Source organism: Amblyraja radiata, chromosome 25 (assembly GCF_010909765.2).
Source record: "Amblyraja radiata isolate CabotCenter1 chromosome 25, sAmbRad1.1.pri, whole genome shotgun sequence".
NCBI classification, from domain to species: Eukaryota; Metazoa; Chordata; class Chondrichthyes; order Rajiformes; family Rajidae; genus Amblyraja; species Amblyraja radiata.
The window spans coordinates 17,125,569-17,147,789 of NC_045980.1; the positions used below are offsets into that span (position 1 = coordinate 17,125,569).

Below are 22,221 nucleotides of genomic sequence, written 5' to 3' on the forward strand. Positions count from 1 at the left end.
AGCAGAAACGAGAATGCATGGTAGAAAGAATGCATAATTCAGTAATTCAATCACACAATGGGATTAAGGAAACTTGATCAGCAAACTTGATGTGTTGCAAGAATTCTCACTCCATTTTAAGGTAGGGTTTGTGAATAGAGAATTGTACATACAGGTCCAAATTCGAACTTTGTTTCAATCATGTTACCAAGTTGGTCTGTAAAGATAAGCAAGGGAAAAGGTATTTATTCTGAAGTTGTTTGTGAATTGGAAGCAGTAATAACTACTATTCATAAATATACATTCAGGACGAGAGAAAGGAAGGAAAGAAAAAATGTTGTTTGTAGAGCATCTGGCCAAAATCTATTGATGTCCCAAACGTACTCCATTTGGAAACGAGTCAAGTAATTACTGGCAAAACCATATCCTAGAAATGCAGTATGCCCGTGCCACTGTTTTGTCATCAGTTGTATGTTCCCAAGTTGTTACTGTACATTGGTGCTTTCTAATATGACTTTCAATTATCTAAAAAAGATGTTGATTGTAATCACATCACATGAGTAGACACAGCAGGTAGAGCGTTTCAAATGTCAATAAGTTTGTTTTGGTTTATTAAGACATAAATATACTGGGCTTTGGATCACCCCTGCAACTTGTCCAAGGGAACGTCACCGATGTAGCGTTGTGGAATGAGTGTTGGCTTACCTGCTGCGGGAGCCTCATCCATACCTTGGGATCTCCAAACCGTTGCCCTGCTGAATGCCCTCCCATCTCCACACCCTCTGCCGACTTGAGCGTGTCCAAAATGTGTAGTGTATCTGCCCAGTTCCCCTGTGACTTTACGCCTCCTTAACTTGGAAACTTCTCCAGCCCTCCAAGTTGGTGAACTGATGGGCTCTGGCACATTGCTGACGTGGTTTCCACATTGTCACCTGGGCCTTCAGCTGCCCTTCTGCCCATGGGTGTTGATGAGAGATATCAGTGGAAAAGTATTAAGGATAAGTGAGTTCCTGGAGAGACAGACAAGAGGCTACAGATACTAGAATCTAGGCAAACTGCTGAAGGAGTGTAGTGGGTCGAGCAGCATGAGTGGGGGGGTGGTGGGGGGGGGGGGGGGGGGGGGGGGGGGGGGGGGAGAAGAATTGTTACTATTTTGGGTCAAGACCCTGCAACGGAACTCTAGGATCCCTGAACCATTATACAGAGGCCTGGGGTGCTGCCATTTTCTTGGGGATTGAAATCCTCAAGCTCCTCTCACTTTGGCATCCCAGCCTGCTCGGTGTATTTTGCAAACAGCTCAGGCAGCAGCTAGGGGGGAACCACGGGCATCAATCAGTGATAAATTCTGCAAACAAAAGATTGTTATGTGACAAATGTTTGCAGTTGCATAATTCCACCTTGCTAACTCACACAAAATTATCCGACACCCAAAAAAAAGCTTGCGCTTTTTACCCGCTGGTAGCTCACCACGGTGCCAACTTTGGTCTCGACCCGAAACGTCACCCATTCCTTCTCTCCAGAGATGCTGCCTGTCACACTTAGTTACTCCAGCATTTTGTGTCTATCTTCGATTTGCACTTCAGCATCTGTTAATGGGTTAATTATAACTGGAGTACCTGGCTGACATGTGTGGAGTTATTTAAACACACAGGAGCTGCACGGGTTAAGGGTGAATGTAATTACCGAAATTCAACCTTGCACAAATCAAATTTACGCAAATCTAGGGGAGGCATGGTGGCGCAGCAGTAGAGTTGCTGCCTTACACCGCTGGAGACCCAGGTTTGGTGCTGCCTGTATGGAGCATGTACTTTCTCCCAGTGACCATGTGGGTTTTCTCCAGGTGCTCCGGTTTCCTATCACACACCAAAGACGTACAGGTTTGTAGGTTAATTGGCTTCAGTAAAAAAATTGTAAATTGTTCCTAGAGTGTAAGATAGTGCTAGTGTACGGGGATCGCTGGTCGGCGGGGACTCGGTGGGCCGAAGGGCACGTTTCCACTCTTTATCACTAAACTAAATCTAAACTATAATAATTCTTCCATACATCAAAGCATTTCTTCCTGATAGTAAGAACAACAATGAAATGTTTTGCGGTATTCATTGATTTTCCATGCGCAGGTGTATTTCCAAACACTCAAAATAGACACAAAATGCTGAAGTAACTCAGCAGGTCAGGCAGCATTTCTGTCGAAAACTCGGTGACATTTCGGGTATGAGCCCTTCTTCAGACTGAAAGTTGAGGCGGGAAGATAAACTGGAGGCGAGAAAAGGCCAGGACAATTCAGGGCCAGCTACAGATAACCTCAAAAAGGTTGGAGCCCATAATGGCCCATTGTTGGCTGGGAAAAGTGTGATAACTAGAGGGATACAAAGATGCGATCAGTGGAACTAGGGTGATTAGGGTGGGAGAGGGGGGGGAGAGGGGAGGGGAGGGAATGCTGGTGTTACTTGAAAGTAGAGAAATTAACGTTTAATTAATTGCCCAATTAATTGGGTTGTAAACTGCCCAAGCGAAATACTCATATTTCAGAGCTAAATTGTTGACCCTTTAATTCTTCACACTATATGGATTCAAAATGTAGGGATTCATTTGAAGTAATCTTAGATATTGAAATTTATTATCATTTTATTAAAAACTGATTTTTAGGTTTGCTCTGAGTAAATGCCATTGTTCTACTTTGTATAGCTTTATGAACATGAATTAAACTTGAGTGGGTCTAGGGCAGTGTGATTATTGCAGCAAAGAAACGTTAACCAGAAGAAGGCTAGATATGAAAAAATCCAAGAGTTGTTTTTAACGCATGTTTAAAATCTGGCATTGGAGGTTGGAAGTGGGGGAGAGATTAACGACAATGAAAGGTATGGTTTGCAGTGGTCTGGATTGATTGTGACAATTGTTGCTTCTAGTGCAGGAAGCACATGTTAGCCTGCAAGGCGTGCACTTTATCTGGGCCTCCTGATTGCCTCAGTGCGAGGTTTTTCCTGTTATTCAAATACCAAGAATGTCAGCAATGAATCATAGTATGATTTACAGAACTGTGCGCTCGGTTTTCTCTCGACTGCTTTCCTTGTTTCCATGAATTAGTCGCACGTTTCCTGACCGTCTCTGTGAAAACTCACGATAGCTTGGCTTGGCCCTGATTTCAGTGACGCACAGATTGCTTCGAACCCATATCCCGGATTCTTTACTCCTTTTCCCGAGCCTTAGTCCACATGCATGGTGTTTATAGACAGCCATTTGTGGGCTGTGATGCACAAGGTGTGATGCAAACTGGCAAAATTCAGTGTTTATTTTGGCAGCTGAACACGGTGGTACACTAATAATTCAGACAATTATCAAGATTCTGCTTCATCAGTAACGAACAGAATGCTTTGATTTGATTTAAATGAAAATGACTGCTTTGATTTTCAGCGCTTGGCTGCAGGTTTGGCAACATTAACGCAGCTGTTTGGGACCTGCTTTCTTCTGCTGCCAATGGGACACTTAATTTAAGCCCATCTATAAACTAATAAAATTCCCCCCTTTTTAAAAAAAAATATCCTTTTCCGCCCACTTTGCTAATCAGCCAATTTAAGGTTGGAAGTCGGAGAGCTAATGAAAAGACCAGTTTGTGGTACACCAGGCGACTTGCAGACCAGTTAATGTTCACTCTGTCTGTGCTGGGCCCCGCGGCTCAGTAACGCAGTGTGTGGCTCGGTGAGTGGTCTCAGGCTGCTTGTGCCCGCACTCTCCACGCACCCCTTGGTGCAAACCCAGGCTGACCAGCGAGGCCTTCTCCTGCTCTCAAGGATATTCCCCAATTACGATCTGTGACGTCTGGAAGGGGTATAAAAGATGAGTGTGCCAGTGGATGCAGTGAGAGGCACCATGTTACGTGCATATCAAAGGCGGCAAAGGTCACAGGGAGAAGGCAGGAGAATGGGGTTGAGAGGGAAAAATAGATCAGCCATGATTGTTTGGTGGAGCAGGCTCGATGGGCTGAATGGCCTAATTCTGCTCCTATGACATGGTATGGTTTAGTTTAGTTTAGCGATACAGTGTGGAAATGTGACCTTGAGCCCACCGAGTCAACTCCGACCTTCGATCTCCAAACACTAATTCTATCTTGGACCACTTTCGCATCCTACACATTTGGGGCAATTTACAGAGGCCAATTAACCTAGAAGCATGCACATTGTTGGAATGTGGAAAAAAAACAGATCACCCGGAGAAAACCCACACAGTCACATGGAGAACGTACCAACTCCGTACAGACAGCACTTGTAGTCAGGATTGAACCGTGGTCTCCAGCGCTATAAGGCCGCAACTCTACCGCAGTGCCACTGTGCTGCCCATGGTCTAGTATGACAGGAACTGGATCATGAACAGTGACATGTGTTCCTTTGGTGTAAAGGGAATGATGACTAGGGAGGATTTAATGATTTATTAATCCTATATCTAGCTGCTGATATTAGTCATCTTTTGATGGTAAGTAGCAGGTAGAATGAGAACATCAGTACATTGACGCAATCATCCTGTATTACTCATAAGTAAAACACAAAGTGCTGGAGTCACTCAGTAGGTCGGGCAGCACGTGTGGAGGAAGTGGACAGACGACGTTTCGGGTTGGGACCTTTCCCCCACAGATGCTGCCTGACCTGAGTTCCTCCCACACATTGTTTTTTACTCAAGATTCCAGCATCTGCAGTTTGCCGTGTCTCTATATTACTCGTATATCGGTTGTCGAAAGACTCTGTCAGTGGTCCTCCCTGGCGTATATCTTACTACCAGCACCCTTGGTTGGACTCCAGTAAATGTTTCGGGATGTAATTGAACCTAAAGGGAAAATTAGCAACAGGGAAAACCAGTCAGGAAAAACTCGCTGACATTGTAGTTACTCTCACGATAAGATTGAGCAGATTCAGTGATTACATTCTGGCAAAGTATGTGCGTGTACAGTTTAAACACTTATTTGAAAGTCTGAGTAGTAAATTGGAGACACAAGAAACTGCAGATGCTGGAACCTTTAACAATCAGTCTGAAGAATGGTCCCGACCTAAAATGTCATCTCATTAGCATTGTTCCTTCCACAGATGCGGTTTGACCCACTGAGTTCCTCCAGCACCCTGTGTTTCATCAAAGTCTGAGTAGTTAGATTAGTTTATTCTTCTGGTCATGTGTACCGAGGTACAATGAAAAGCCTTTTTGTTTTGTGCTATCCAGTCAGTGAAAAGCCTATACGTGATTACAATCAAGCCGTCCACAGTGTAGAGATAAAGGATAAAGGGAATGGAAAGGATCTGTGTGGAAGTATTGGATTTTGATGCTGGCTGATATTGTCCTGTTTATCCAAGCTACTTTGTGTCTCTGGTAAATTGGGGAGAGGGAAATTCTGGACTGTTTTTCTAAAATGTAAGATATAATAACATCTGCAGACTATTTACCACAAGATTTGGTTTGCCATTTTCTATCTGGTCTGCAGGGCAATTTACAGGAAGCCTTGGTGAAGTGTGTGAAATGTTTCCTTTTGTTTATCTGCAGGTCAGAGAGACCTGATGTGGAGTTACTCCCCACACCTCGCCCTGCCAGTGCACAAACGGCCACTGTGGATGGCACCGCAGATTTGATTCACCAGGGTAAGTGGTTGACACTCATTTTCTCAGCTGGTTTCAGGGTGGCACAGTGGCACAACTGGTAGAGCTGCTGCCTCACAGTGCCAGAGACCTGAGTTCGATCTTGACCACGGATGCTGTCTGTGTGGATTTTGCACATTCACCCTGTGACTGCGTGGGTTTCCTCCGGTTGATTCAGTTTCCTCCCACATCGCAAAGACTTGGTTGGATGGGAGGTTAATTGGCCCTCTATAAATTGCCTTTGGTGTGTGAGGAGTGGATAAGAAGGTGGGACAGAACTAGCGTGAACGGATGATCGGTGGTCGGCATGGACTTGGTGGGCCGAAGGGCCTGTTTCCACACTGTGTCTCTAAAACTAACCTACTGAAGCTTGAATTTGAATGTTGGGCTAAGATTTAAATGTGTCACACAGACAATGATTGAAGCCCCCATTGAATTGGAGGCAACAATTTTCACCTTCATTAAAGGCAAAAATGGTGACTTTGCAAACTGGTGGTTAGTTGAGTGGTGCTGTTGCTGCCGCAGTCTAGCCATGTACAGTGCCCAACATAATGTTTGGGACAAAGATCCATCATTTATTTATTTGCCTCTGTATTCCACAATTTGAGATTTGTAATTTAAAAAAATCACATGCAGGTATAGGAGAGTTCTCTCAGCACCTAGTCTTTCCTCCAGTCTTTCCATCACCTTTGGAAACTTTTATTGCTGTTTATCAACATGAGGACCAATGTTGTGCCAATGAAAGTCAAAGAAGCCATTATGATACTGAGAAACAAGAATAAAACAGTTAGAGACATCAGCCAAACCTTTGGGACATCATTAAAAAGAAAGAGAGCACTGGTGAGCTTACTAATCGCAAAGGGACTGGCAGGCCAAGGAAGACCTCCACAGCTGATGACAGAAGAATTCTCTCTATAATAAAGGAAAAACCCCAAACACCTGTCTGACGGATCAGAAACACTCTTCAGGAGTCCGGTGTGGATTTGTCAATGACCACTGTCCACAGAAGGCTTCATGAACTGAAATACAGAGGCTACACTGCAAGATGCAAACCACTGGTTAGTCGCATAAATAGGATGGCCTGGTTACAGTTTGCCAAGAAGTACTTAAAAGAGCAACCACAGTTCTGGAAAAAGGTCTTGTGGGACGGAGACGGAGATTATGGGACGGAGATTAACTTATATGATATCAGTGTGATGGCAAGAGAGCAAAGTATGAAGGAGAGAAGGAACTGCCCAAGATCCAAAGCATCTGTGAAACACAGTGGTGGGGGTGTTCTGGCATGTATGGCTGCTGAAGGTACTGGCTCACTTATTGTCATTGATAATACAACTGCTGATGGCAGTAGCATAATGAATTCTGAAGTGTATAGATACATCCTATCTGCTCCAGTTCAAACAAATGCCTCAAAACTCATTGGCCGGCGGTTCATTCTACAGCAAGACAATGATCCCAAACACACTGCTTAAGCAACAAAGGAGTTTTTCAAAGCTAAAAAGTGGTCAATTCTTGAGTGGCCAAGTCAATCACCCGATCTAAACCCATGCCTTTTATATGCTGAAGAGAAAACTGCAGGGGACTAGCCCCCAATGCAAGCATAAGCTAAAGATGGCTGCAATACAGGCCTGGCAGAGCATCACCAGAGAAGACACCCAGCAACTGGTGATGTCCATGAATCGCAGACTTCAAGCAGTCATTGCATGTAAAGGATATGCAACAAAATACTAAACATGACTACTTTCATTTACATGACATTGCTGTGTCCCAAACATTATGGTGCCCCGAAATGGGGGGACTATGTATAAACACTGCTGTAATTTCTACATGGTGAAACCAAAATGTGTAAAAATGGCCTTTATTAAAATCTGACAATGTGCGCTTTAACCACATGTGATTTTTGTTCTCAAATTGTGGAATACAGGCAAATAAATAAATGAAGGGTCTTTGTCCCAAACATAGCTGTAAAGTTTTGGAAATAAAATTAATGATTTTGGATTTTATCTTTTAAAAAGAATACAGTTTAAGTTAACTGTACAGAATGTGGAGTAGTTGCAATAGATGCACATCAAATGCAGTCAGTTCCACAAAAAGACACAAAGTGTTGGAGTAAAAGCAGGTCAGACAGCATCACTGAGAAACATAGATAGGTGATGTTTCAGGTGGAGACCCTTCCTCGGACTCGCTTTTCTCACTGTACCCCCGTTATTATAGTTTTGTTAGTCCCTCCCTCACTGCTCCCGCTCGATGATATATTATTTGTTTCTACAGCCAACTCCAAATTATTTAATCCTACCTGGCAGCTTTTTCACACGGAGTGAGGTGGGAATATGAAAGGAGCTGCCAGAGGAGGTAGTTGAGGCAGGTACTATAACAACATTTAAAAAGTGTTTGGACAGGTACATGGATAATAATAATAATAATTTTATTTGTTTAGCACTTTTCATACAATTGTATGCAACCCAAAATGCTTTTCACAAAAACACAGGTCTAAACAAAAATACAATTTAAAACAGTAAGGACATAGACATAAAAATCGCAGATTTATATAAAAATATAAAATTAAAATAAAAAATAAAAATTTCAGTGTAAAAGGACAAAAAACATAAGGTCAAATACAGAGTCCCGTGTACTATATAAGCACATAAGCTGCTGAGGGGTATGCTGAGATAAATACGAGGGAATAAAGGTAATTTTTACAGTCACCAGAAGAAGTAAAGTCAGATCAAAGCTTGATTGAAAAGAAAGTTATTAGCTGCCGTTTAAAAATGTCAACTGAGTGGGCATCTCTCATAGCTCAGGGTAGTGTATTCCACAGCTTGGGGGCATCATTGATAAAGGCTGCTTCACCAATTTTCTTATTGCTGCGGCTTTGAGTGGCTAACAGACCAGCATCAGAAGACCTGAGCACTCGAGTAAGGGCATAGGGGAGGAGGGACTCTGTAAAATATGCTGCTCTTAAGCCATTTAAGGCTTTATAGACAAGAAGGAGAACCTTATACTCTATCCTGAATCTCACAGGGATCCAGTGAAGGGAGTATAATACTGGGGTGATATGTTCCCTTTTCTTGGTATTTGATAAAAGCCAGGCTGCGGCATTTTGAATGAGCTGTAACTTGTTGGTGGTTTTTCAAAGTTTCAAGGTCAGTTTATTGTCATGTGTACCAATTAACGTACAGTGAAATTTGAGTTACCATACAGCCATACTAAGTGAAAAGCTACAAGACATACACTCACATAAAAGTTAACATAAACATCCACCACAGTGGATTCCACATTCCTCGCTATGATGGAAGGCAATAAAGGTCGGGGCAGTCAAACCAGCTGTAGTTGGGGCGATCAAAGCCCCCGCAGCCGTCGATCGAAGCCCCCGTCAGGGTAATCAAAACTCCCACGTCGGGGCGGTTGAAACTCGCATGGAGCTCCCGAGTCGGCCTCTTCTTACCAGAGACCACGGGCTTCACGATGTTAAAGTCCCGCAGACTCCAGCGGATTGGAGCGCCAGGTCGGTCTCTAGGAAAGGCCGCCAACTCCACGATGTTAGATACAGAAAAAATTCACATCTCCGTCGAAGTAAGAGATTGAAAAAATGTTTCCTGCAACCCCCCCCCCCACATAAAACAAAGCAAGGAACACTAAAGCATACTTTTAACACATACTAAAAATAAGAAAGGACATACTGTTGACGAGGCAGCCACTGCTGGTGGTGCCACCCAGAGACTGGTAAATAAGGCATTACAGTAATCGTCAACTTAATATGAAAGCATGTTTGAGTTTTTTACAGTCATGTTAGTTAAGATAGGCCGTTCTTTAGCAATATTTCTGAGGTGATAGAAAGCACACTTTGTAACCTTATTTATGTGAGATTTAAAATTAAGATCATTGTCAACTTTTACCCCCAGGCTTGTGACTTCTTGTTTGACATAGGCAGTCAAATTTCCCAGTTTACCGAGTAACATCTCTTTCTTGGGTTTTGATCCAAGTAATACCATCTCAGTCAGGTGTAGAAGGATATAGGCCAAACAAAGGCAGGTGGAACTAACGCAGATGAGGCATCGGTCGGATTGGCAAGTTAGGCCGAAGGACCCGTTTCTGTGCGAGATGACTCTATGACCACTATTTCAGAAACATCAGTTTAATTCCTTATTACCACCACACCAGGGCAGGGTACAGACCAACCCACCTCCTCCCTCCTCACCTGCATGGCCTGCCCAGCCTAATCATTCTTCAGGCATCTGACTGGGTGTGAACAGCATTTGTCTTTCAGCAACATTACTGCAAGCTGTTATTAGTCCCCTTTGTTCCTTCTGTCTTAATCACTAATCTTCTCTCATAGAATGGAGTGGGTGTTGCCGTGCGGAAACCGATCTCTGTTTCTGTTTATTCTAAACACACAGATTACAGTGGTTGCCAGCGGCTGGGCCAGGGACGTGTGTGTGTGCATGTGTGTCTAGCAAAATTAATTAATTAAAAGGTACAGCATAGAAACAGGCTCTTCGGCCCACTGAGTGCATGCCGACCTTCGATAACCTGTTCACACTAGTTCTATGTTATCTCACTTTTTCATCCAGCTGGGAAAAATGCAGAAAAGATTTATAAGGATGATGCCAGGTCTTGAGCGCCTGAGCTAAGGGAGAGGTTGGGTTGGTTAAGATTTTATTCCTTGGCGTGCTGGAGGTTGAGGGGTGACTTTACAGAGGTGTATAAAATTGTGAGGAGACTAGATAGTGAATGCACAGTCTTTTGCACAGGGTAGTGGAATCAAGAACTAGAGGGCTATTCTATCAAGAATAGGGGCAAGACTTTTGCCCCTATTCTATCAAGGATAGGGGCAAGGAATTTGAAGGGCAGCTTTTTCCACACAGATTGTGGTGGGTATATGGAATGAACTTTCAGAGGGGGGTAGTTGAAGCAGGTACTATAACAACTTTAAAAATACACTTGGACAGGTACATGGATAAGAAAGGTTCAGAGGGATATGTGTCAAATGTGGGCAGGTGGGACTGGTATAGATGGGGAATCTTGGTAAGCATGGATGAGTTGGGCCGAAGGGCCTGTTTCCATGCTGTAAGACTATGATTCGTCAACACTCTCTCCTAATTTGGTCTTATCTGCAAACGTGGAGCATCTGTTTGCTCAACGGAAGGTCAACCAGTCAGTAAAAATAGCACGGTCCCGTGGCACAAGACTGGAGCACAATAGTCCCAGCTGCAACCTGGTTGCAAGTTGAGCACACTCATCTTACTGCTGGCTATTTATATTCTAGTATTTCAGAGACTGACTGCCTGTTGTTTGGTAATATCTTCTTTAATCATTGTGGTGGAACTTTATCAAAACCATTTTGGATTGCCAAGTTTTCATTACTTTTATCCAATCTTTACACAATCAGTAAAAAGCTGCTTCAGGTTGGCTAAATACAACCGTCATCTTGTGAATTTCTGCTGAGTGATCTGTAGCAAGTTATGCCTTTTGAAGTTGAGTTTAGTTCAGAGATACAGCTCAGAAACAGGCCCTTCAGCCCACCAGGTACACACCAGCCAGCAATTAACCATACACTGCCTCTATCCTACACACTGGGGACAATTTATAATTTTTACCGGTCAATTAACCTACAAACCCGTACGTCTTTGGAGAGTGGGAGGAAACTGGAGCACCCGGAGAAAACCCACGCAATCATGGGGAGAATGTACAAATTCCGTACAGACAGCACCTGTAGTCAGGATTGAACCCAGGTCTCTGGTGCTGTAGGCAACAACTCTACTGCTGCGCCACTGTGCTGCCGAGAGTGTTCCTTCATTAGAATTATTTCACCACGTTAAGATGCTTGTATAAGTTTGTTCAGTTAGAATTTATTTATTAGAACAACTTTTCTTCACATAATGAAATATGTCATGCTGCTAATTTTAACAGATAGCTTGTGAGCAAAACAACCAAGCCAGCCTTGCACAGATTTGTTGCAAAAATTATCACAAGAATCTCGTCTAAAAAAACTGATTCCGAAACGTTTTCTTTTTTTTTGGTCAGGAGCTGCACACCACTGCTCCACAGAACAGCCCTACCACAAGACCGACCAACTCTTCTCATCTTACGCCTGGTTTCATGGCCCAATCTCCCGATTCAAAGCGGCACAGCTGGTGCAGATTCCAGGAACAGAGGGTCACGGCGTGTTTCTTGTGCGGCAGAGCGAAACGCAGCGGGGAGAATATGTCCTCACCTTCAACTATCGAGGGAGAGCAAAGGTACTGAGAATTTGATGGCAGAGCCAATTTAGCCCGTGCACTTTAAATTATTCATAGTCAAAGCTGTGTGGGTGCGGATGCATTTGTGGCATTGCCTTATTGGTTTGCAAATGTCAATAGAAGATGAGGCACATAACAACCTGCATGTAGAGTGCCTTTTATTTCAACTGTTTCTCAAGATACTTTAAACTGGAAGCAATTGTTTCTAACTAATAACTTGCCTGGCGCTGTGAGGCAGTGGTTCTACCTGCTGTGCCACTGTGCCATCCGAAGTGGCAAGAGAAGCAGAGAGTTGTTGTTGATGTAGGTTAATGGAAGCAAGAATCATAGGGAAATTAATGGGCATGTGTGTGTGACAGAGAGGAGGAGGATTGGGATTGCTTCTCTGGGAGTTGCCATATATGGGCTACATGGATGAAAATAATTTCTTCATAAAACCACCTTCCTCCATCAAAACTAAGACGAAAGACTGATTGTTGGAGAGCACGGGGTCACGTTGTAGAACAGCAACTCTTCACTGATCCATGATGTCTAAATCACTCTAGCAGATTCCAGTAATTTACTTCAACTCCTGTTAATCTGTTTATTTCCCCTTGCGTTCATGTTAAATAATAGAGGAGCATTTACAAGTTACATGCTATCTGAATCTGGAAAACTGGGTGGGATAAAGTGCAGGAAGAAATTGCAGCAACCCCAGGATTATGCTTCAGGGCTGCCAGTGTGTGGCAGATGTTCAAGTCTGTGTCCCTGACTAAAAATAGGATCGAAATTAACCATTAGAAACAAAGCTGAACATTTTTTTTCAGCCTGCTGGCATTATTGTTATTTAGTTGTTAGTCATTATTCAATAACTAACATGCGGTAAATTCCCTGGGATTGACTAATGTTGTTCTAACTTTTTAAGCATCTACGACTGCTTGTGACGGAGACAGGGAAGTGCCTGGTCCAGCACTTCCGTTTCCCATCTGTCACAGAGATGCTGAACTACTTTGGGACGTACGCCATCCCTTTGGAGTGTGGTACAGCTTGCGAAGTCAAACTGTCCAGCTATGTGGTCGCCATTCCTGCCCAGCAAGGTAAGACCCCATTGGCATTGACAGTATCACTGCAGCACTTTTATTGATGCGAGAATGTAATTAGATAGCTTTGTTGGTAAATAGGAATCTGTGGAAATACTGCCAGTGCATCAGCTCAACTTAAATTGAGTCTCTTCTGCCTTTATTTTAAGGACAGTGATGACATTTCCGAATCTTAGCGATCGTTTGATAAGTAAGCTGCCTTTAGGGGCAGAGCAAACGCCTCACAGCACCAGAGACCCGGGTTTGATACTGACCTGTGTGGAGTTTGCATGTTTTGCCTGTGACCACGCAGGCTTCCTCTGAATGCGCTGGTTTCCTCCCACATCCCAGAGGCGTGAGGGTTTGTAGGTTAATTGGCCCACTGTGAATTCTTCCTTGTGTGCAGGGAGTGGATGAGAAAATGGGATGACATAAAACTAGTGTGAACGGGTCATTGATGGTCTGCATGGACTCTGTGGGCCAAAGTTGCTGTTTCCATGTTGGATCACAGATTTTTTTTTTTTTAAACTTGTAAAAATTTCTACTTTGTGGCAGTCGACCCAAAAGGTCCCAACTTGATCAGTGTTTGTGAACATGTGTACTAAAGGTCAGCGGTTGCCACTTAACCGAGAAACTCTTGATCCTGTACTCAGGGATGCTGCTCATTGTTGCTCACACTAATGCCTACATCCAGTTTTGTAAGCACTTGTTCCTGAATGCTTGTAGAAGGAATTAATTTTACACTGTCAACTTATATAAATAGAAAAACCAGAAGCTGCAGATTCTGGTTTATAGAAAAGGCCTCAAAGTGCTGGAGTAACTCAGCGGGTCAGGCAGCATCTCTGGAGGACATGGTTTGGCAGAGAACAAGGGTTGGGACCCTTTTTCAAGCTCTTTGTATTAATAGCGATTGGTAGTTAATTATATAAATGAGCTTTTGGATTAATAGAATTAATGTGAGCTCATCCTTTGCACTCTGTTCTAAAGAAGTGATTGTGGGTTGGGCTGTGGTTAGAAGGCCAAGTGCATTAGAACTCAGTGAGCCTTCTTTAAATGTCTTGCAGGTTTGAATCAGAGCATTGAAAAGTCAACGTAAAATCAGGGGATTGGTTCATAGCCTGGAAGCATGAGGACTGGCTTCCCACCCTAGATGTCCAGAAGTTCAATTCCCAGTGCCCCCGATTGCTCAGCCTGCCCGTCGCAGCTGGGATGAGTTCTGTCATTTCCGACCAAGCTTTCTCAGTGTGCACTGCTTTGTGATAAAGCTTTCCATCTGTTACTGACTGAAGTTTGGCTGTTCAGTTCACCCTGTACAAACAAGCTTCCTTCCTGTTGCCGGAACACTGAATGGTACTGGCAGCGATCATCTAGTGATCCTTGCTTCTGATCATCTCCCCCCTCCCCCCCCCCCCCCCCCTGACTGCGGCAACTAATGTGATGGTAAAAGCATTAAGAGAGATAATAAATTATTTTAAATCTAATGCAGATACTATCACAACGTTTAACAAACATTTGGACAGGTACATGGATCGGAGAGGTTTAGTGGGGTATGGGCCAAATGCATGCAGGTGGGACTAGTGTAAATGGGACATGTTGGTTGGCATGGGCAAGTTGGGCCGAAGGGCAAGTTTCCACACTTAATAGCAATTCTTGTCCTGTGCCAAACTGACAGCATTTAAAAAAAAAAAAATCCCGTTGTCTGTTTCAGAGTTGAATCCAAATTTTGAGATGCATGTTAGTATCAGAACACAAAGTGCTGGAGGAACTCAGCGGGTCAGACAGCATCTGTGGAGGGAATGGAAAGTGACATTTTGGTTCTGTCTGAAGAAGGGTGCCAACCCGAAACATCGCCTGTCCATTCCCCTTTCTCTTTATTCTCCTCCACTAAAAGGGAAAGAAAATATGAATTAGTTTAGGTGGAGAGAGGAACAGTTACACTACAGATTGCTGATCTTTCATCAGAGCAGGTGAATTGAGAGGCAAATGTTTGTCTTGAGACCCTGGAAACTAGACACCAGAGTACCTTTTCCATCTACTGGGGAGGGGCTTTGCATGAACCTTGTATTTGAAGGTCACCGACGTGAAACATCAGCTCTGTTCCTCTCCTCCGATGTGGCCTGACCTGCTGAGTAACTTAGCATTTTCTGTTTTATTTCAGATTTCTAGCTTTAGGAGCCCTTGGCTGATACATGTTTTAGCTTTTTTGTGGCTTCTTATTTCCTTTGTTACTGCGAGTTACAATGAGCTCTCCCAGGAAGGGAAATTTCATGACCTGCTCTGAGATGAAGGATGGATAGGGCTGAAACAGTGAGATTGTCAGGCTTTGCAGAGCAAAAAGTAGCAGGAAGAATTACAGATTCATGTGGGACAAGAATACTTAGCAAAGTTTCACAAGGGTGCTGACTGTCATTTTTTTAAGTTGGACTATGATAATTGGTTGCAAAAATGATTTGAATCTTGCTGCTCTGGATACATAAAATTGAACGAAATCCGAAGTAAATTGAGACATTGTAACAAACTTTCACAACACTGCTTTCAATGGATCATGAACTATGATTATATTTATTAAATAACTACTGAACATAATCAGTGGAACCTTTATAGCTTTGCAAGAAATTCAATAAAAGGCATAATTCACAAACATTTAATAATGTAAAATAATGTATCCAAGCTTTGTGTAATATGCATTGATTCATGTGATTGCAACACATAATCTACTTGATTTATTAATGAAACAAACCCTTCCTGCTACAAATGTCTGCACTGTAATTGAATATTCTCTAAAATGGTGACACTGGTTTCACTGAGGTCTACCTTGTATTTAATTTGGTGCTCATATTTAACTTTGGTTGTTATAACCATCTCATCTTCAAGACCCGGTAAAGTCCATCACACACTTTGATCGCTGGTACAAATCAATACCTGTTCCAGCACGGCGCTCCTTCAGCTTCAGCCACTGTGAGCCATGATCTCCTCTATACACTCTTTACTGTCTGAATGATCGTAAAATCATCAGACACAGGAGCAGAATTAGACCATTTGGTCCATTGAGTCTGCTCTGCCATTAGATCATGCCTGATCTAATATTCCCTCTCAACCACATTCTACATTCTCCCCGTAACCTTTGACACCCTTACTAATCAAGAACCTATCAATCCCTGCTTTAAAAATACCCACCGCCGTCTGTGACAATCATCTTAAAACACACTGTCCTTGGATACAACTTGTTTCTGTTATTGTGCACATTTATGGAGTAAACTAAACAAATGTGTCAGTTTGTCATTATTCAGCACCATCAAAGGTCTTTTAAGTTATAGTAGAATATTTGCGATTTTTATTTCCTGCTCCCCCCCCCCCCCCCCCCCCCCCCCCCCCCCCCACCCGGCCAGACAATGATTTGAGCTTCATTAGACAGGGAACGGCTGTTGAACCCAGTGCTGCCACCACTCGTTACCCATCTAGGAGTCAATTTGTGCAGCGTTTCTGCCCACCACCCATGGCTGCCTGACCATTTTGGCAAGTTTGCAAAAGTGAATTGTATGTGAGATTCATTGCCAAAGACGTTACTTTGGCATAGCTTCAGTTTTAAGGGGTTGTCATCTTCTACTAATTTTATTATTTCTGTATAGTTTCCCATTAGATCATTAATTAGTTTTGCTTTAAGTCAGCCCGGCACATTTATACAATATTTCTTGTAAATCAGCAGATCAGGCAGCATCTCTGGCGAACATGGATAGGTGACATTTCAGGTCGGGACCCTTCAGGCTGATTGGTGGTGGAAGAAAGCTTTATTTCCCCTCTTTCTCTACCCACGCCCCAAATCAGCCTGAAGAAGGGTACCGACCCGAAATGCCACCTGTCTGATTCATTGAGTTATTCCAGCACCTTGTCTTTTTTTTGTAAACCAGCATCTGCAGTTCCTTTTTTCTACAATATCAGCAGAGTGCTGAGCTTGCCCTGACACCTGGTAATTGTGAGCCACTGCCTGGCGTTAGGATGTGGAACAGCCACCTATGTTGGAAGGGCATTTGTTTTTTTCTGAAACAGGCCCTTCGGCCCAACATGTCCATTCTACACTAGTCCCACCTGCCTGCGTTTTGCCCATATCCCTCCAAACCTATCCTGTCTAAATATATCTTAACCTGTGCAATGGTACCTGCCTCAATTTACTCCTCCAGAAGCTTAATCCATACACCCTCCACCCTTTGTTTAAAAATAAAAGTTACCCTTCGGGTTCCTATTAAATCTTTCCCACCCTCACCTTAAACCTATGTCCTCTGGTTCTCGATCCCTCTACTCTGAGCAAAAGACTGTGCATTTACCCGATCTATTCCTCTCATAATTTGGTATATGATACGATAGAACTTTATTCATCCCATGAGGGGAATTGATCTGCCAACAGTCATAAAACAATTGGTATAAGATCACCCCTAATCCTCCTGTGCTCCATGGAATAAAGTCTGCTCAACCTGCTCAACTTCTCCCTATAGTTCAGGCACTAGAGTCTTGGCAACATCCTCATAAATCTTCTCTGCGCCTTTTCCAGCTTGAGAATCTTGCTCAACCAATCTGGCTCATCCGTTCCAGTGCCTTGCCTGGAATGTCCAATGGAAATGCCACTAAGAAAATAGTTCCTTAAATTACACTAAATTTGTATGTCCCATAACAGTCAGATATTCTGGATTCTTCATGAGGACTTGACTGAAATCCTTTTCTTTAACGCCGCAATGTTCTGCCCAGCTTACTAATCAATGCATCACAGTAGGGTTTCGGCCCGAAACGTCGCCTATTTCCTTCGCTCCATAGATGCTGCTGCACCCGCTGAGTTTCCCCAGCAATTTTGTGTACCTACAGTAATATGCTTACTCTGCATGTAACAGGAAGGTCTGGAATGGAATGCCGAGTGGGTATAGTGTGGGCCATTGTGTTAGAGTTGTATCGTGAGGTTACAAAGCAACATTTGTTCCTTTTGTGTGAGTGTAGTGATTTCTCCCACTTTACATGACCTGTAATCAGCAATCCTGAGTTTATTTAATGGAGCTTTTCTGTCGGGTAGCTGAGTTGATACTGATGACTTCCATTTTCAGGCTGACAATTCCTTCTGTTATCTTTGGTTTAACGTTTTATATTGTTTGATTCAATAATATTTAGCATTTAGAGATTGGTGACAGGAAATGGCTTTGTAGTTTCGGGAATAGGTGAATCTTTCTCAGTTCTTTCCTCTACCAAATCCAGTAACAATGGCGTGATAACAAGAACATCTTACCAGAACCACTTGCCACATCCCCATCTTTACTGTGACGTTGATGTACTGTGCACATTTTATTTCTGACAAACAGCACCACTTCCTTGATCCAGTTTATTCAAAGTATTTAATTTATAGCCCAAGTGTACAAAATAAATCCATTGGTGGGTCTTGCATTGGTGGCTGATTTGGCCACAATTTGGGGCAGGAAACAGGCTCTTCAGTCCAACTTGCCCACGCCAACCAACACTAGTACACTAGTCCCACCTGCCTGCGTTTGGCCCATATTCTTCCAAACCTTCTCCTACCCATGCGCCTGTCTAAATGTTTCTTACACTCTGTGATAGTACCTGCCTCAACTACCTCCTACGGCAGCTTGTTCTATATACCTTCCACCCTTTGTGTTTAAGAAAAAAGTCCCCCTTCAGGTTTTATTAATTATCCCCCCCTCACTTTAAACCTATGTCATCTGGTTCTCGACTTCCTTACTCCAAGGGTTCCCAACCTGGGGTAAATTTACCCGCAGGGGATAAATTTCACCTTCCCAGGGGGTACATTTGTTGATTATGGATTTGTACATATTTTTTCTCATTGACTGAGTGTTTGGTTCTGGTATACCGGTATCTGTTCAACATTAGTTGTTCATAAATAAGTGAAAGGACATTGTTATGTGCTATTAAAGTTGCCAGGGGTAAACGGGACGAAAAAGGTTGGGAACACTTACTCTAACTGAGTAAAAGACTGTGCATTTACTTTATCTATTCCTCAAGATCTTGTACAAGGCCTTGTAGTGTGGCACAGTGGTGCAGCAGTAGAGTTGCTGCCTTGCAGTGCCAGAGACAAGTGTTTGATCGTGACTGCAGGTGTTGTTTGTACATTCTCCCTGTGGAAAGCGTGGATTTTCTCCGAGATCTTCGGTTTCCACCCACACTCCAAAGACCTATAGGTTTGTAGGTTAATTGGCTTGGTATAAGTGTAAATTGTCCCTGGTGTGTACAGGATAGTGTAAATGTGCAGTGATCGCTGCTCGCGCGGGCTTGGTGGGCCCAAGGGCCTGTTTCCGCGCTGTATCTCTAAACTAAACTAAACCTCTATAACGTCACTAGGCTTTTCGGTCATGGATCTTTTTCTGCATGTGTCCTAGGTCATGCATTAATTACAGTGAAGATACACTCAGGAATCAGGAGAAAGGCCCTTGAACCTGCCACACCATTCAACATGATCATGGCTAATCTGCTCCAGGCTTTGATTCCTCTTCTGTGCTTCTTCCCCATAGCCCTGAATTTCCTGATGTGTCAAAAACCTATCTACTGCAGCCACATCTGGTGATCCAGCCTCCACAACCCTCTGGGGTAAAGAATTTCAGAGATTTCCATTCTGAGCAGAAATATTTTTGAATCAGAATTTAAACAATTATTCCCTTGCAACTGTTGTCTAGCAGAAGTCTTGTTCAAGACTCTCCTGTGAGCCGAACATCCACTTTTGTCATGCATCCTTGGGATATTATGTTTCAATAAAATCATATCCATTCATCTAACATGCAAAAGAGGAAGTGAGTTTTTATAATGAAGTAGAGCAACAATGTAGTTCAAGCCCAATATTTTTACTAAATGAGACCAGAGGCACAGTGGGAGTGTTGCTGCCTTACAGTGCCAGAGCCACGGGTTCGATCCTGACTACGGGTGCCGTCTGTATGGACTTTGTATGTTTTGCTGGTGACCTACGTGGGTTTTCACCGGGTGCTCCGGTTTCCTCCCACACTCCAAAGACATGCTGGTTTGTAGATTAATTGGCTTTGATAAAAATGTTAAGTGTCCCCAGTGTTAGTGTCTGGGATGATCGCTGGTCGGTGTGGATTCAGCGGGCCAAATGGCCTGTTTCTGCACTGTATCTCTACAGTCTAATCCATATTCTTCTATTATTGAGAAATCTAATTTCACTGCAACAGGTGAAAGGTTCAATTTTTTATCTTCAATTTTCATTCAATTGCAAATTGAACAATTGCAAATTGAGTGCCATCGCCACCTGCAGGTGGCTCAAAGGAAAGCATCCCAGCCAGAAACTGTCCCTGTAGTTGATTGCAGGTAACTTAAGGCAATTCTTCAACAAACTCATCCTTAGGGTGATGACACTTTGCATTTTCACTGAGTTTCCACCCTGCTACATTTTTAAAAAAAAAGTGATTTGTGAAGAAACCCCCATGTTAAAGGTCTTGAATGCTGTACGTTAAAATTAACACCAGGATTTCTGTATTCTTTGTGTGTATTGTAAGAGTTGTGTTCAAATCACAGCTGCACATGGCTTTAAGTGGGTGACATGCCACTTGTATTGTATATTGATTGTGCTGGGGAAGTCCGAAGTGCAGGACGACAGTACAATTTCAGGAGTGGGAAAAAAAGGAAGAGGTAAAGGCTTTATTGCTTTTAGTGTTGGCAGTCTGTGGTCTCTAGTCACCATTACTCCATGGAGCTTTATAGATGGCATCATGTCAGTTATTGCTATCTGACAGTACAGTGAAACTCCAGTGATCCGTGCCCTTGGTGCTGGATGAGTAGATTTTCCAGACGATTGGATGTTGCTCATATTGATAACCAAACACTTTTCTTTCATAAGACTGTTGGAGTAACAGCACGCCAGGCAATCCTGACCTCGGGTGCTGTCGGTGTGGAGGTCGCATGTTTCCCTGCGACCGCGTGGGTTTCCTCCGGATGCTTTTCCTGCCACATACCAACAATGTGTGGTTTTGTAGGTTAATTGGCCTCTGTAAATTGCCCCTAGTGTGTATGGAGTGGATGTGAAAGTGGGATAACATAGAACTAGTGTAAACTGGACTAAGTGGGACCCGTTGGGTCCCAGCTTCACACGGGAGGGCTGGTCCCCAACGCAATATTCCACCTCTCCACCAATTCCAATAGACACACACACTCACTCACACACACATACATTCACACTCGCACACACTGACTCACACACCATATATATATATATGACAGTGAACTTTCTTGAATCTACTCACACGGCTGACCGCGGCCTCTCTACTGTGGGGCTTCCGCAGTCAGCGGCACTTCCGCAATCAGCATGACCTCTACACTCACCGGAAATTACGCAATCAGCGCGACTTATCCAGAGCGTGTGAGGTGCCTTGGATATAGGTAGGAAGGGATTGGACCAGGGGGATAGGATGGAGTCGAGGCATGTGGAAATTAATTCAGTGAATGGGTGATTGAAGGTCAGCGTGGACTGTTTCCATGCTGTATCTCTAAACTTAATTAAGCTAAAGTATTAGAATTTTACTGTAACAGCTTTGAGTATGAAACTCAAGTAACACAAGACCATCTAATGATTGTAGACTGGCAGAAACTTTGTTGCAATGATTTATGAATCATCTCCACAGTAATTATTTAACGAGTTTCTAAATGATATAACATCAAATTAACCTGAAAACTGGTGCGGAGTGTGTTTTCAGCTTCCTGCAGGAAGCGGCATGCTGTATGTGACTTGCTACCACCATCTATTGGACGGGCGCAAGACTTGTTAGTGTGGAAAATAGAAGAGAAGTGCAGCAGAGAAATCCCCTTGCATAGGAGCTGAAGCAGATTGTTAGGAGTGTAAAGGGAGCTTCACTCCTCTACATGGGAATGCTCATGGTAATGACAGATCCATGAGATAGGAATGTGTTTAACTCCCCACACTGATGTTTCCCACAACCGCAGAAACTCGCAGAAGATGGTGGATGTCAGTGTATATTATCTTATGTAAAACATCAGTTATGCTGCTGGTATGTTCTCACCAACAAATTGTTGAGGTTCCTAGACAGCTCCATCTCCTCCGCCACACACATCAGACGTGCAGAGTTCAAAACCTACTCTGCTTTGGAAACTTTTTCTGAAGCACACATTTTCTGTAGCCGTGTGATAAATATTTGTGTTGGAATGTCTTCAGATTTGTTATTTTTGTGCTCTGGTTTAATTGGCACATATACATCTTGGTGTAATAAGAGATCATCATTCAAAAATCAATACCGTTTTAAATCTGTGACAAACGCTCTTCTCTCCAGGGGTTTATTTAAGAAGGAAATGCAGAAGAGAAAG

General features: G+C 43.2%; 1 protein-coding gene across 7 annotated transcripts in view; it reads left to right on the plus strand.

The window, feature by feature from the left end:
* Positions 1-22,221, plus strand: part of sh2b3 (SH2B adaptor protein 3) — a 139,092-nt gene that overhangs the window by 110,012 nt on the left and 6,859 nt on the right. For all 7 annotated transcript variants that reach the window (XM_033043312.1, XM_033043309.1, XM_033043314.1 and 4 more), the window contains exons 5-7: positions 5,500-5,594; positions 11,613-11,827; positions 12,732-12,903. In XM_033043312.1, the coding sequence (XP_032899203.1) occupies positions 5,500-5,594; positions 11,613-11,827; positions 12,732-12,903 (482 nt within the window). The remainder of the gene's footprint in view (positions 1-5,499; positions 5,595-11,612; positions 11,828-12,731; positions 12,904-22,221) is intronic.